Source organism: Mobula hypostoma, chromosome 9 (genome assembly GCF_963921235.1).
Source record: "Mobula hypostoma chromosome 9, sMobHyp1.1, whole genome shotgun sequence".
Taxonomy (NCBI): domain Eukaryota; kingdom Metazoa; phylum Chordata; class Chondrichthyes; order Myliobatiformes; family Myliobatidae; genus Mobula; species Mobula hypostoma.
Genome location: NC_086105.1, coordinates 151,037,505 through 151,053,124, shown reverse-complemented (window position 1 = coordinate 151,053,124; position 15,620 = coordinate 151,037,505). Strand labels below are relative to the sequence as shown.

General features: G+C 42.5%; 1 protein-coding gene across 2 annotated transcripts in view; it reads right to left on the bottom strand.

Moving 5' to 3' along the window:
- rab11fip3 (RAB11 family interacting protein 3 (class II)) overlaps positions 1 to 15,620 on the bottom strand; it is a 173,504-nt gene that overhangs the window by 119,981 nt on the left and 37,903 nt on the right. For both annotated transcript variants that reach the window (XM_063059483.1, XM_063059484.1), the window contains exon 2: positions 4,490 to 4,586. In XM_063059483.1, coding sequence (XP_062915553.1) covers positions 4,490 to 4,586 — 97 coding nt within the window. The remainder of the gene's footprint in view (positions 1 to 4,489; positions 4,587 to 15,620) is intronic.

The following is a 15,620-nucleotide window of genomic DNA, read 5'->3' as shown; positions in this document are numbered from 1 at the left end:
CTTGGGTGTTTTCTAAATTTCCTAGGGATTTATATAAATAGTTATGACAAAAATCTAAGTTAGCAAACTCTTCTGCAATAAGGCAAAATCCTTACAATTCTCTAAATGGGCACTCTCCTGGTGATGCACAAAGGTAAATAAGACATGGGCATAAAGCAAGTACAGTACCAAAAAAATTAACCTGCTGTCTGTCAGTGAGCTGGGAGAAAGTTGGTCCTGATGAAGGGTCTCGGCCCGAAACCCGACTGTTTACTCATTTCCATTGATGCTGCCTGATCTGCTGAGCTCCTCCAGCATCTTGTGTGTAATATTCTGGATTTCCAGCATCTGCAGAATCTCTGCTGTTTATGAAAGTTGATACTTGCACTGATACAAAAGGATAGAGTCTGTGCAAGCTAAAATAAGTGTTCATTCTCGTGAATCTCAACTTTTCCAGTACCAGCTGGAAAAAAACCATAACTCCAGCAAAAACAAACAACACTGTTGTACATTTGACATAAATAAATCATAAACACCACATAAAATGAGATTTTAGTAGTGGGACACAGACTTCCTTGTATGCCTCTTTTAGTGTAGCCTTTAAACATTCCATTTCTCCCACAAAGGCTGAGGTTTCATATTTACCGCAGCAGTTGAAACTAACTTCAAAACCAGAACAGTTTATATTTATGTAGTGCTCTTTAACACAGTAAAATGTCCCAAAGTTTTGCAGAAAATTTGAGACTAAACTAACTGACATATTTTGTGGGTTGATGGAAAAACTTGATCAAAATACTAGCTATTAAAGAACATAGAACATTACAGCACAGTATAGTCCCTTTGGACCATGATGCTATGCTAACCTTTTAACCTATTCTAAGATCAATTCCTTTCCTCCTACATAGCCCTTCATTGCTCTCCTCATTCACCTATCCTTGCAAGCGGAACAAGTGCTACACTTGCCCCTACAACACCTCCCTCACTACCGTTCAGGGTCCTAAACAGTCCTTCCAGGTGAGATGACACTTCACATGGGAGTTTGTTGGGGTCATTTACTGTGTCCAGTGCTCCCGGTGTAGTCTCCTGTACATCTGTGAGAACCGACATGTACTGGGAGATTGCTTCACTGAGCACCCATGCTCCGTCCGCCAGAAAAAGCCAGCCATTTTAATTCCACTACCCATTCCCATTCTGTTATGTCTATCCATGGCCTTTTCCACTGTGGTGATGAGGCCACACTTAGGGTGAAGGAACAACACCTTGTATTCTATTTGGGTAGCCTCCAACCTGATGGCATGAACATCGATTTCTCAAAGTTTCAGTAATGTCTCCCACCCCACTCCATCGCTATTTCCCATCCCCTTTTCCCTCTCTCACCTTATCTCATCACCTCCCTCTGGTGCTCCTCCCCTCTTTTCTTTCTTCCATGGCCTTCAGCCTTTTTCACCAATCAGCTTCCCAGCTCTTTTCTCCATCCCTCCCCCTTCAGGTTTCACCTCTCACCTTGTGTTTCTCTCTAACCTCCCCCACCTTCTAAATCTACTCCTCAGCTATTTTTCCTCCAGTCCTGCCAAAGAGTTTCGGCCCAAAACATTGACTGTACTCTTTTCCCGCTGCTGCCAGGCCTGCTGAGTTCCTCCAGTATTTTGTGTGGGTATACCTCGTATCATTTTGTACACTCTATCAAGTCACCTCTTATCCTCCTTCACTCCAAGGAGAAAAAGCCCTACCTCACTTAACCTATCCTCATAAACATGCTCTCTAATCCAGGGAGCACCTTGGTAAATCTCCTCTGCATCCTCTCTAAAGTTTCCACATCCTTCCTTAACATCTTAAAACAGGAATTTCAAAGAATAGGGACTTGGGAGCCAAAGTAACAATTACTGATCGCAAAGCAACACAATTTTGGAATGTTCCAAGTGACCACCAACAAAACAGAACAAATAACAGTGGTGTGGAACTTGATGTGGTTTGTTGGTCCAAATTCACTGCAGATACAGGGAGGTGGAACCAGCTGTTGCTTAAATATGATCCAATGTAGGCTAATAAGCATGGATGCACAAAGTAAATTAATAAATAGCAAATCAGAATCAGATTTATCAATGATGTACGTCAAGAAACATATTGTTTTGCAGCAGCAGTACATTGCAATACATAATTCAAAAAACTATAAATTACAATAAGAAATATTATATGTATATATATTTAAATAAGTAGTGTTAAAAGAGGACAAAATAAGAAAAAAAAGTGAGGTAGTGTACACGGGTTCATTGTCCGTTCAGAAATACGATAGTGTTGGGGAAGAAGCCATTCCTAAAACATTGAGTATGTGCGTTCAGGCTCCCATACCCCCTCCTTGATGGTAGTAATGAGAAGAGGGCACATCCTGGGAGATGGGGGCCCTTAATGCCGAATGCCACCTTTTAGAGGCATCATGTTTTGAAGACATCCTCCGTGCTGGGGAGGCTAGTGCCTATGATGGAGCTGGCTGAATTTGCATGGACTTTGTGCTAACCTGTGTATGGATAGGGAAACCAAGACTAGAAACAAATAACATTTTATTAACCTTCAGGAGAGAGGAATTAGCATAATTAGTAGAGCCACTGACTCACAGCATCAGTGACCTGGCTCAGTCCTGATCTCCAGTGCTGCCTGCTTGAAGTTTGAATATTGCCTCTGCGACCATGGAAGGCATCACAATAGGTATAAGATTGGGGTTCAATTTCCGCCAGTGTCTGTGTTTGTACATTTTCCCGGTGACTGCATGGGTTTCCTACAGGTGCTCTAGTTTCCTCCCACTTTCCAAAGCCATGTGGCTTAGGGTTAGTAAGTTGTGAGCATGCCATGTTGACGATGGAAGCATGGTGCCACTTGGGGGCTGCTCCCAGAACAGAATTCTCGGACTGCATTGGTCATTGATGCAAATGATACATTTCACTGTATGTTTCAATGTATATGTGATAAATCAAGCTAATCTTTATCTTTTCTTTAGTTTTCCTCCCACATTCCACAGATGGGAGTTAAATTAACTGGCCACAGTAACTTGATGAGTGGTAGAATCTGCGGGGGAGTTTGTGAGAATGCAGGGAGTCAGCGGGAACACAGAGGAAATAATAAAAGATCAATATAGGATTAGTGTAAATGAGTGGCTGATGGCTGGCGTGACTTCTGTGAGCCAAAGAGCCTGTTTGCACGCCGTATTCCTCTATGGAAATAATGACAGAAGTACACAAACAATGAGATGCATGGATAGGGGTAAGTTGTCAGCATGTTTCCCGAAGTGAAAGTGTCAAAAACTAGAGGGCATAAGTTTAAGGGGAGGGGGGAAAATTTAAAGGAGATTTACGAGTGAAGTCTTTTTTAAACAAAGTGGAAGTTGCTTGGAATAAACTGCCAGGAGGAGTGACCATAAGGCCAAAAACATAGCAATAATCAAAACAATATACTTACTAGTGAGTGGTTGAGACAGATATCATAGAAATGTTTTAGGCACATTTAGGCAAATACATGAAGAATTCCACCCACCCTGCTCACGGACTGCTTGTCTCACTCCTGCCATCCATGCCAGGATCACCAGACTCTAAAACAGTTACTTTCCCCAAGCAGTACGGCTGATCAACACCTCCACCCACAAACCAACCCCTCCACACTCTCAACAATCACTACTTTATCATTTCTCGTCAGTTACCTAATGTACAGACACTCCTGTGCCTACTGTCACTTTATGGGCATACAATCTATCTATGTATATAAGCCATATTTATAAGTTTTGTGTCTATTATTGTTATTGTGTTCTTTATCTTACTGGATTTTTTATGTGCTGGATTGGATCTGGATTGACAACTATTTCATTCCCCTTTACACTTACGTACAGGAAATGACATTAAATTATCTTGCATCTTGAACAGGCAGGGAACAGAAGGACATTGACCATTTGTAGGCATTTGGAATTAGGTTAGGTTGCCACAAGAGCCAGCACAGAGACCATGGGCTGAAGGGCTTGTTCCTGTGCTGTACGATATTATGTTCTATCAATATTTTATGTGGATTTACCAGTTAGGAGTTATCAAAAACAGATAAAGATTCTGATATGTAAAGTTTAGCCATTTTATTATTGTTGGTAGCACAATAGTGCAGCGATTAGTGTAAAGCTTTATAGTGCCGGTGATCAGCAACTGGGGTTCGATTCCTGTCATGTTTTCCCTGTGACCATGTAGTTTTCTCCAGGTGCTCCAGTTTCTTCCCGCATTCCAAAGACGTCTGTGTTATTGAGTTGTGGGTATGCCATGTTGACACCAGAAGCATGGCGACAGTTATAGGCTGCCCCTAGCAGATCCTCAGTCTGCGATGGTTGTTGATGCAAATAACTCATTTCACTGTGTTTTGATGTTTCAAAGTACAGTACAAATAAAGCTAATCTTTAATCTTTATTATGTTGAACTAGTTTAAAAACAATTATAGAACCATTATTTGATATCTGTAAGATGCAGTTGATGTAGATATTCATTACCTCCATTATTTTTGATGGCAGCGATTCCGCGACAGAAGTCATCAAAGCCAATGACCCCAAGACCCGCAGGATCCAGGTACTTTGTTAATTCCTTTACCTGAAGAGGAAACAAAGTGCACTGTAAACCTGCAGCACAAAATATCAGATCACAAAAAGCAGCCCTAGGAATTACAAAAACTGATGATAGCACACAGCAGCTAAACATGGGACCTAAAACACACCACAAAAAGATACTCCACAAAACTGCACTTTGTATCCTTTGAACAACCTTCTATGCGGTGGTGTGCTGGGCCAATGGCATCAACACGGGTGATGCCAACAGGCTCAATAAACTGATTAGAAAGGCTGGCTCTGCTATAGAAGTCAAACTGGAGGTTGTGGTAGAGCAAAGGACACTAAAGAAAATCCTGACAATTCTGGACAACGTTGCTCAGTCGCTGCATGCCATCGTGGCTGAACAGAGGAGCCCTACTAGTAACAGACAACAACCGCGCTGCTCCAAAGAGCGCGACATGAGGTCATTTTCACCCTCAGCCATTAGGCTCTATAATGAGTCAACCGATGGCCACAGAACTGATGACCCCATCTTGTTAGACTGTTTGTGGTAACTTATTTATTTACTCTTTCTACTTCTCTTCCAATATTTACATCTGTACACTTGTAATGCTACTGTGGCACTGTAATTTCCTTTGGGATAATAAGGTATCTATCTATGACCTACAGAATGGAAGACCAGTAGGGCCACCATTACATTTGGAAAGAGCAGATATCATTAGTCCTACATTTTATTTACACACGTTTTAGGAACAGCTTCTTCCCCTCCACCATTAGAATTCTGGTTGGACAATGAACCTATGCACATTGCCTCACTGTTTTTTCTTTTTTTTTGCTTTCGTTTTCCACTACTTATTTAATTTTATATAATGTACATAATTATTTAAGAAAGGATGTGCTGACGTTGGAGAGGGTACAGAGAAGATTTACTAGAATGATTCCGGGAATGAGAGGGTTAACATATCAGGAACGTTTGTCCGCTCTTGGACTGTACTCCTTGGAGTTTAGAAGAATGAGGGGAGACCTCATAGAAACATTTCGAATGTTGAAAGGCATGGACAGAGTGGATGTGGCAAAGTTGTTTCCCATGATGGGGGAGTCTAGTACGAGAGGGCATGACTTAAGGATTGAAGGGCGCCCTTTCAGAACAGAAATGCGAAGAAATTTTTTTAGTCACAGGGTGGTGAATCTAAGGAATTTATTGCCACGGGCAGCAGTGAAGGCCAAGTCATTGGGTGTATTTAAGGCAGAGATTGACAGGTATCTGAGTAGCCAGGGCATCAAAGGTTATGGTGAGAAGGCAGGGGAGTGGCTCTAAATGGGAGAATGGATCAGCTCATGATAAAATGGCGGAGCAGACTCAATGGGCCGGATGGCCAACTTCTGCTCCTTTGTCTTATGGTCTTATAAAGATATAAATATTTCTTGCTGTAATTTAGTTTTTTATTATGCATTCCAATGTACTGCAGCCACAAAAGCAACATATTTCACGACATATGCCAGCAACGTTAAACCTGAATCTGATTTAAATCCAGCATGGCATTTCTTTGATATTTAAAAATAAGTACTGTGGCAAGAAAAGTCAAATCTGGATATACTTTGAAAAGTGAAAAATTGCACGTAATGTCACTCAAATAAGAAGCAGGATAGTGGAAATACTAAGTAGGTCAGGCAGCATCTGTAGAAACAGAAATAGTCGATGCAATAGCCGAAGTAACAATCTGCTGGAGGAACACAGGTCAGGCAACATCGGATGGGGTTGGTGGGGTGGGGGGGAGAGGGAGGAATGTTAATATTTACGGTAGCATAGTGGTTAGACGCCATTATAGCTCGGAGCATGAGAGTTTAGGGTCCAATTTTAGCATCCTCTGTAAGAAGTTTGTATGTCACTCTCATGAGCGTGTAGGTTTCCTCCAGGCGCTCCGGTTTCCTCCCACAGCCTAAAGATGCACCGGTTAGTAGGTTAATTGGTCATTGGAAATTGTCCTGTAATTAGGCTAGGGTTAAATAGGTGGGTTGCTGGGTGGTAAGGCTCACTGGACTTGGAGGGCCTGATCCATGCTGTATCTCAGGTCAAAACCCTGCATCAGGACTCTGAGGGCTTTGACGCAAAATATCACCAATTCCTCTCACCCTCAGAGATGCTGCTTCATTCGTTTCTCTTACAGATTGTTCGATGATGTAGATTACAACATCTCTCAATGCAACAACTGTACCTAGTTATGGGCGTGAAAGGTATGGAGAATAATACGTGGGCTCAAAGCTGCCTAGAACCATAATGATATGTCCATCTTTTAGGCAGGAAGACTGAGCATTTAATCTGGGAAGGGTCAAGAGAATTTATTTTCTTTGCCTGGAGAATATTAGGGGGCACTGTGCCAGGATAAGTGACCAGCTATTTGGTTCTGTGGAATTTCTTCAAGCAAAGAGTTGTGAACCTTCCTTGCGTGGGCAGTGCAGATGGCAAATTCCGCTCAAGGCAGCAAGAGATCTTTGGATTACAGTCGACCAAGGATTATGAAGAATTCAGCTGACAAAGGAGCTGAAAAAATAATTTATTGATTAGTTGTTATCTTATTGAAGGTGGAGGCTACAGGGTTTGTATGGCCTCCTCCTATTCCTATATATGTTCTTAATTCAAAAATCAATTGAGAGAGGAGAGGGGGCAAAAGGGGGAGCAATGTAATGGATGCCAAACTTTCAAGGCAGATCAGATAGGGTTCCTTGTAAAGCTACCTCTCACTCAGGAACCCATTTCACCTTCTCTGTACTCTCCCAAGTACATCTCCTGAAATGATACCAAATATACTGGCATAAGCAATTCGCTAGTACTAGCGGTAATAGAAGCGCTTAGCGTGTTTTTCAAAGAAAAAGAGCGAACCAATGATTAGAATAGTGGCAAAGTTGTTGCAGGCCTAACGAAGCAAGACTATGAGTTGCTTCATGATACAGTCTGCCAGAGCAGAGAGCGGAGTTTACCGACTTTGGCTAAACAGGCTTTGGTGAGAAGGCACATGTGAGTAGCTGGTAGCAGCTTTTGTAGTGGTTGAATAAAAATGTCACCAAACTACAACTAATTAAGTAAAGTAGGGATGATGCAGGATCAGGAGATGTGCTGTAGCTGCATGATGTGGGAGCTGGTGGACCCCATTGTGGTTCCTGGTGACCACATCTGCAGCAAGTGTTGGCTGCTCGAGGAACTCAGGCTCAAAGTGATGACCTGGAATCTGAGCTTCAAACACTGTGACACATCAGGAGGGGAAGGGTTACCTGGATTCTCTGTTCAGGAGGTAGTCACACCCATTAGATGAGCTGCCTCAAATTCAGTTTGTGGGCAGGGACAGGAGGGTGTGACTGTGAGTGAGGCGGGTAGTGGGATCCAAGAGACAGTACTGCAGGAGCCTCAGCCCTCGAGCTTGTCCAACAGGTCTGAGATTCTTGCTTCCTGAGGATCTATAGGAAGAATAAACAAACTAACTGAGGCGCCATGGTTCAGGGAGCTATTCAAGAGGGGGGAAAGAAGAGAAATGTAGTGGTAATTGGGGAACTTCTCTTGTTGCGGGGATAGAACTTCCTGAAGGCTGTGTTGCCTGCCTGGTGCCTGAGCTTGGGACACCTTACCTGACCTGCAGAGGAACTTGCAGTGGGAGGGAAAAGATCCAGTTGCCATGGTCGGAAGAATGAAGAAAGAGGTTCTGTTGAGGGAACTTGAGCAGTTACAGACTAAATTAAAAAGCAGAACCAAAAAAGTGGTAATCTGTGGATTACTACCTGAGTCACGTGCAAATTCCCATAAATTCTATTCAATAGGACCATAACACATAGGAGCAGAATTAAGCCATTTGGCCATCAAGTCTTCATCGCCATTCCACCATGCTGACTTGTTATACCTTCAACCCCATTCTCATGTCTTCTCCCCGTAACCTTTGATACCCTAACCAATCAAGAACCTATCAATCTCTGCTTTAAATATACCCAGTGACTGGCCTCCATAGCTGTCTGTGTTGATGAATTCCATAAATTCACCAAGTAAAGAAATTCCTCCTTATCTCTGTTCTACGGGGTATCTCTCTATTCTGAGGCTGTACCCTCTGGTTCTGGACTCCTCCACTGAAGGAAACTTTCTCCTCGCTAACTTATTTCCCTGAAACCCGTTCTCATTACACACCTTCAGCTTCCCCAATTCTCCTGCTACCCATCTCTAGGATGTGGAAGTAGTGAGAGGAATATGGTCACAGGAAGAACCTGCAAACTCTACACAGGCAGTACTCCAGGAAAGGAACAAGTCTGGGTTGCTGGAGCTAAGGAGAAACAATATTAATGTTGGGCTCCTCGGTTGTTCCATGAAGTGTTGGGTAAATTTTTCCTCACAATAAAATTGGGGGAAATAGGTCTGTCCCAAGTACAAACAAACTTTGCTCATCAAGTTCAAGTTCACAGTTCAAATTAAATTTATTATTAAGGTATATATATGTCACCATATACAACCCTGAGATTTATTTTCTTGCAGGTATTCACAGTAAATATAAAGAAACACAATATAATCAATGAGAGATTGCACATAACAAGACAAACAAGCAATCAATGTTCAAAAGACAAACTTTGCAAATACAAAAAGAATGAAATAATAATAAACAAATAAGCAATAAATAGCGAGAACATGAGTCCTTGAAAGTGAGTCCATAAGCTGTGGGAAAATTCAGTGTTGGGGTGAGTGAAGTTCTCCATGATGGTTCAAGAGCCTGATGGTTGAGGAGTAATAACTCTTCCTGAACCTGGTGGTGTGAGTCCTGAGGCTCCTGGACCATGTTTCTGACGGCAACAGTGAGAAGAGAATATGTCCTGGATGGTGGGTGTTGTTGAAAATTGCAGATCTCTTGGATCACCCAGGGCTTCTGTTTAGGTAAGACTGACTGACTTGGCTACATCTGATTTTATCTCTTATTGGAAAAACTATTTGAATATGTGTTAACTAGCTTACGTGTTAACCAGCACAGTTTCTCCATACAGAAATGTGTGGTTTCTTTGCCCATGTACAAAGTACAAATGGCCCCAATCATATCTAAAAGATTAGCATTTCTAAGTTTCTCCTTGGTCTCACTGAATCATAGTTTCCACTGACAGCTCTTGCTGCTGTTTAATGCAGCTAAAAGCACTAAAGACTGGAAAGAATCCAGGTGATGGAAAAACACAAAAGCAGAGTTATGAGCAAGTATCAGAGAAAGAGTGATGCCTTTTTCCTGGAACTGACAAGTAGTTTGTATAATCATACACCAGGTGAAGTCTTTGCAGATTGCTTTGTACATTGAAAAATCCAACAAGTTACCTTTTCATGGAGTAGTTCCCAGATCTTGAACATGTATAAAAGAATAATTATATGAACCAACCTAAAAACTGCAGCAAAAGCCAGCCACCTTAAACAGCTGAGTATACAATAACCAACATTTCTGCAGTGTTCATTATGTATGAAGGAATATCCAAGTGGGAGTCAAGCCATGAGGTTAATAAAATAGAGAAAATTTGAATTTGTGGTTTTAAAATCTGTGGATTTTGAAGGCAAGGAGTGATAATCAGGGAGAACAGAATATAGAATAGTACAGCTTTCAGGGCAAACAGGGCATTCAGCCCACAATGTTGTTCTGAACCAATTAAGTTAGTAATCAAATGGCTAACTAAAATAACCTCTTCTGCTTACACATCCTTCCACCTTCCTCACATTCATGCGCCTATCTAAATGTCTCTTAAAAGTCTCTAATGTATCTGCCTCTACCACCGGCCCAGGTACTCATCACTCTCTGTGTAAAAAAACTTGCTTCTCACATCTCCTTTGAATTTACCCCTCTCACCTTAAATCAGGGGTTCCCAACCTTTTTTTATGCTATGAACCAATACCATTAAGCAAGGGGTCCATGAACACCTTGCTTACTAGTATTAGATGTTTCAACCCTGGGAAAGAAATACCATCTGTCTACTCTCTGAATCTTATAAAGCTCTATCGGAGGTTGATTAAGAATATTCAAACTAGGAGAGGAAAGAATTGGAGAGGAGAGGAACAAGTGAGCCGTGTTCTGGCTGCCAATATTTCCACTTACCGGAAATGAGTCATAGGCCTGCATTTGAGAACTGTGAATTCAGACACAAGGGGTTGGAGGGCACTGTGCAGGCAAATGTATTCTGGGGTTTGATATAAAAACAAAGAACCTATAAAATTAACTCTATGTTTGGAATAGCTAGCTGATCAGTGCTGCTGCTGCGACCGCTAGGGATGGGTTCACCCTGATCTCGGATAGTTTTTTAAAAAAATTTAGCGATATAGTAAGGCCCTTCCAGCCCAATGAGCCCGTACCACCAAATTAAACCTATGTGACCAATTAACCTACTGACCCACACATCTTTGGACTGCAGGGTGGAAACCGGAGCACCTGGAGAAACCCGTGCATTCATGGGGTGGGAAACATACAAATTCCTTACAGGCAGCAGTGGGACATTGTTTGTGAAATGTTGGGACATCGCCTGCACCGAGTTTACACTTGATTGGTGACTGTAACCTACAATAAGGGGAAAGTGAATCATAAAACAGGAGTCCTGATGTAGGGTTTGAACCCAAAATGTGGCAATTCCCTTTCCCAGAGGCAAGGCTTGACCTACGCTCACTACGCGACTCCCTTGTCCATTCATCCCTCCCCACTGATCTCCCTCCTGGCACTTATCCTTGCAAGCGGAACAAGTACTACACCTGCCCTACACCTCCTCCCTCACTACCATTTGGGGCCCTAAACAGTCCTTCCAGGTGAGGCATCACTTCACCCGTGATCGGTTGGGGTCACTTACTGTGTCCAGTGCTCCTGGTGTGGCCTGCCGTATATCGTAGATTGGGAGACCACTTCGCCAAGCTCCATCCGCCAGAAAAAGCGGAATCTCCCAGAGGCCACCCATTTTAATCCCCCTTCCCGTTCCCATTCCGATACACCTATCCATGGCCTCCTCCACTGTCATGATGAGCCCACACTTAGGTTGGAGGAACAGCACCATTTTGGTAGCCTCCAACCTGATGGCATGAACATCCATGTCTCAAACTTCTGGTAATCCCCCCACCCCCCCCCTTCACCATTTCCCATCCACCTTTCCCTCTCTCACCTTATCTCCTTGTCTCCCCATCACTTCCCTCTGGTGCTCCTCCCCACTTTTCTTCCTTCCATGGTCTTCTGTCTCTTTAACCCATCAAATTCCAAGCTCTTTACCTCATCCTTCCCCCTTCAGGTTTCACCTATCACCTTGTGTTTCTCTCTCCCCTCCTTCCAACTTTTAAATCCACTCCTCAGCCTCAGTCCTGTTGAAGGGTCTTGGCTCAAAACGTCGACTGGACTCTTTTCCATAAATGCTGCCTAGCCTACTGAGTTCCTCCAACCTTTTGTGTGTGTTGCTTGGATTTCCAGCATCTGCAGATTTTCTCTTGTTTGTAAGTTGTTTGTCTTTGTTGTATATGGTTTTTCATTGATTCTATTGTGTTTCTTGAATCTACTGTGAATGCACTCAAGATAATTAATCAGTTTTGTATATGGTAAATACATGTAATCTGATAATAAATTTACTTTGAACTTTGACAGGTATATGATGACGAAGGGCTTAGAGAGTTATGCTCCAAATACAGGCAAATGGGATAAATGTAGATAAGCATCATAGATGAGTTGGGTCAAAGAACTCATCTCTCTGCTGTATGACTAAGAATATAAACCCTTCCCCAGTGTATGCATGAAGAGGCTACAGAAATAGTTACAGCGTCTTTATGGTCAAAAGCACAACAGCTAAGAGAAAGACATGGCCATGATAATGAAAAGCGGTGTCAGAACACCACAGTGCCTAAACAGGCCCTTTGGTCCACCCAGTCAGTGCTGAATTGTATTTCTACCCAGTTCCATCGAACTGCACCAGGACCATTGCCCTCCACACCCCTCCCTTCCACGTACTTATCCAAACTTCTCTTAAATGCTGCAATTGAATCTACACCTACTACTTCCACTGGCAGCTCGTTTCACACTCTTACCATTATCTGAGTGAAGAAGTTCCCCCTCAGGTTTCCTTTCACCCTTAACCTATGACCTCTAGTTCTATTCTCACCAACTTCAGTGGAAAAATGCCTGCTTGTATTTACCCTAACTATACCTTGCATATTTTTCTATACCTCTATCCAGCCTCTCCTCAGAAATTAATGGTTCTGGAAAAGATATGGAGGGTGGGCCAGGCAAGGGAATTGAAAGTACAAGGCAGAAATCTCACACCAAAGTGATGTCTGCCACAAAGGCTGAAGGTAGACAAGAAGGATATGGGAAGGAAGTTATTGGTTGATAATGAGGAATACAAAAAGAGTCTGAGTCAGAGGCAGAAAATGCGATGAGCTGATTATGGACTGGGCAACAAAAACAACTTTTGCCAATTTCACTAAGTTTTAACTTGCAGGTATATGAATATTTAAAGCTCAAAGTAAATTTATTGTTAAAGTATCTATATGTCATCATCTACTACCTTGAGATTTGTTTTCCTGTGGGCATTCACAGTAGAACAAAGTAGTACAATAGAATCATCCAAAAACAGGGACTGACAAACAACCAATGTGCAAAAGACAACAAATAATTCAAATTAGAAAAAAACAAAATAACAATAATAATAATAATAATAATAATAATAAATATTGAGAACATGAGATGTAGAGTCCTTGAAAATGAGTCCATAGGTTGTGGAATTAATATAGTGCTGGGGAGAGCGAAGCTATCTATGCTGGTTCAAGAGTCTGATGGTTGAGGGGTAATAACAGTTCCTGAAGCTGATTGTACATCGTCCTAAGGCTCCGGTACCTACTTCCTGATGGCAGCGGTGAGAAGAGAGTATAGCCTGGATGGTGAGAGTCCAGAAATTAAAGGGTTAATTGCAAATACCTCGCAAAAGCCTATTTATACACGATAGCATTGTAATCATTACTGTAAGGTTAATACTAATTACGTAATAAAACTCAAGCACACAAATGCTGGTTATACCGTTCAGCACAACATATCCATTGAGAACTCAGTAACCAGCTAACAAATTATCCCCCACACAGCTCTCAATTCAGCAGCAATTTCTGCAATGCACACAGGAATGTAGCAAGCCTGAAAATCAATTGAGAGCGGCCTGCCTGAGAGACTGATGGGACAAAATGCAGAAGAACCTCTAGCTGGAAAATACTGTACACCACATAGCTTCAACCTCGGCACACTTAAATCAATTTGCTGGTTATTTATTACCATAAAAGTAGAATAATCAGCACATATTCTGCTGTTAACCAGCTCTGTCCCTGTAATGTGCACCACACCTCAGCGTTACATAGACTTGATTCTTTGTAAAGCTAAAAATGATTGGAGACCCTTAAACACAACTGAAATTCAGATTTACAAAATGATTGGCTCAAACTTAACTCCCCTCTAATGATAACTTATTCTCCAAAACTGATGCAGAATTGCTCATTTAAAGGGCATCAATTCAAGAGGGACTTAACTACCCTACAATTTACAGTTGATGAGGGAAGTATTTCAATGGACAACTCACTTTAAAAATGAAACAGCATGCAGGGATTCCCAACCCTTTTCATACCACAAACCAATAGCAATAAGCAAGGGGTCAGTGGATCCCAGGTTGGGAACCCCTGCAGACAGACCTTGATCTCCTGTGATTAAAGTCATCCCCATTGTCTTTTGGTTTCTCAGCTGCCATCACACCAAACCCACTGCAATCTCCTGCCTTCCCAATTCTGAAAAAGGGTCTTTGATCTGAAACATTAACTATTTCTCCTTCCACCAATATAGCCACCCAGTTTTGTAAAACATGGGATTGTTGAAAGCACAACAGCAGAGAACAGGCAAATAGCCAAAAGTGGACAATGTTTAACCAACAAATCCAAGGTAAATTGATTTATTTTTGTTACATGTACTGTGGTACACTAGAAAACTGTTTTGCATGCCATCAGTGCAGACCACTTCATCAGGATATTGAAGATTTAAGATTTAAGTTTGTCCTTATATTGTATTATTTATTTATAAGGTACTACAGGGGAAGAGCAATAAGAGAATACAGTATTACAGTTACAAAGTAACTGCAGTGCAGGCAGACAATACAAAGCAAGGTTACAATGAGGGAGGTAGCGAAGTCAAAGCCCATCTTATACTGGGGTTTAAGATGGTGCTACTGAAGACAGGCAATGGCTGACTGGCAGTTCATAAAGCAAGAAAATCAACTACTTTAATAGCACACACAAAATGCTAGAGGGACTCAGCAGGCCAGGCAGCATCAATGGAAAAGAGGACAGTCGACATTTCAAGCCGAGACCCTTCAGCAGGACTGGAGAGAAAAAGATGAGGAGTAGAGTTAAAAGTTGGGGGGAGGGAAGGGAGAAACACAATGTGATAGGTGAAACCAGGAGGGGGAGGGGCAAAGTAAAGAGCTGGGACTTTGATGTGTGTTGCTTGAATTTCCAGCATCTGCAGAATTCCTCGTGTAAAGAGCCGGGAAGTTGTATCGGTGAAAGAGATCCTGCAAGGATCAAAAGATCGCCCATCTACAAACCGCAGAACCTGCCATAACCAACAGCGGCAGGCCTAGATGTCTCCAGATTGCAATGCCTGCTGCTGACCTCAATGGCTCTAACAATCCAGAGCAGACTCATAACCTGACTCCACCGCCATCAATGAGGGTTCCAAACACCTCAGACAACTCCAAAGAGCCGATTACGCAACCTCCAACTCCAGCTCCGGCTACAACCTCCAGGCCGGGTCTTCATGCGCAGCCACTCTGCAATCCCGTCTCTCTCAGGTTCCACCACCAGCTCTTAGGCCCTCGGAGACGACTCCTTTCTTTCACCCCACCATCCCTGAACACCCCAGACACAAACAATACTCTTCCCCCTCCAACCCCAGCTCTCGTCCATGCCGGATTTTCACCATTCCCTCTAACCTTCCCCTCTCTGAGGCAGAAGGTTTTGTCTTCAGAAAGGACCTCACCTTTGTCCCCTGCACCCACACCTCAGTGAGTTCCATGCCTACTACGATGC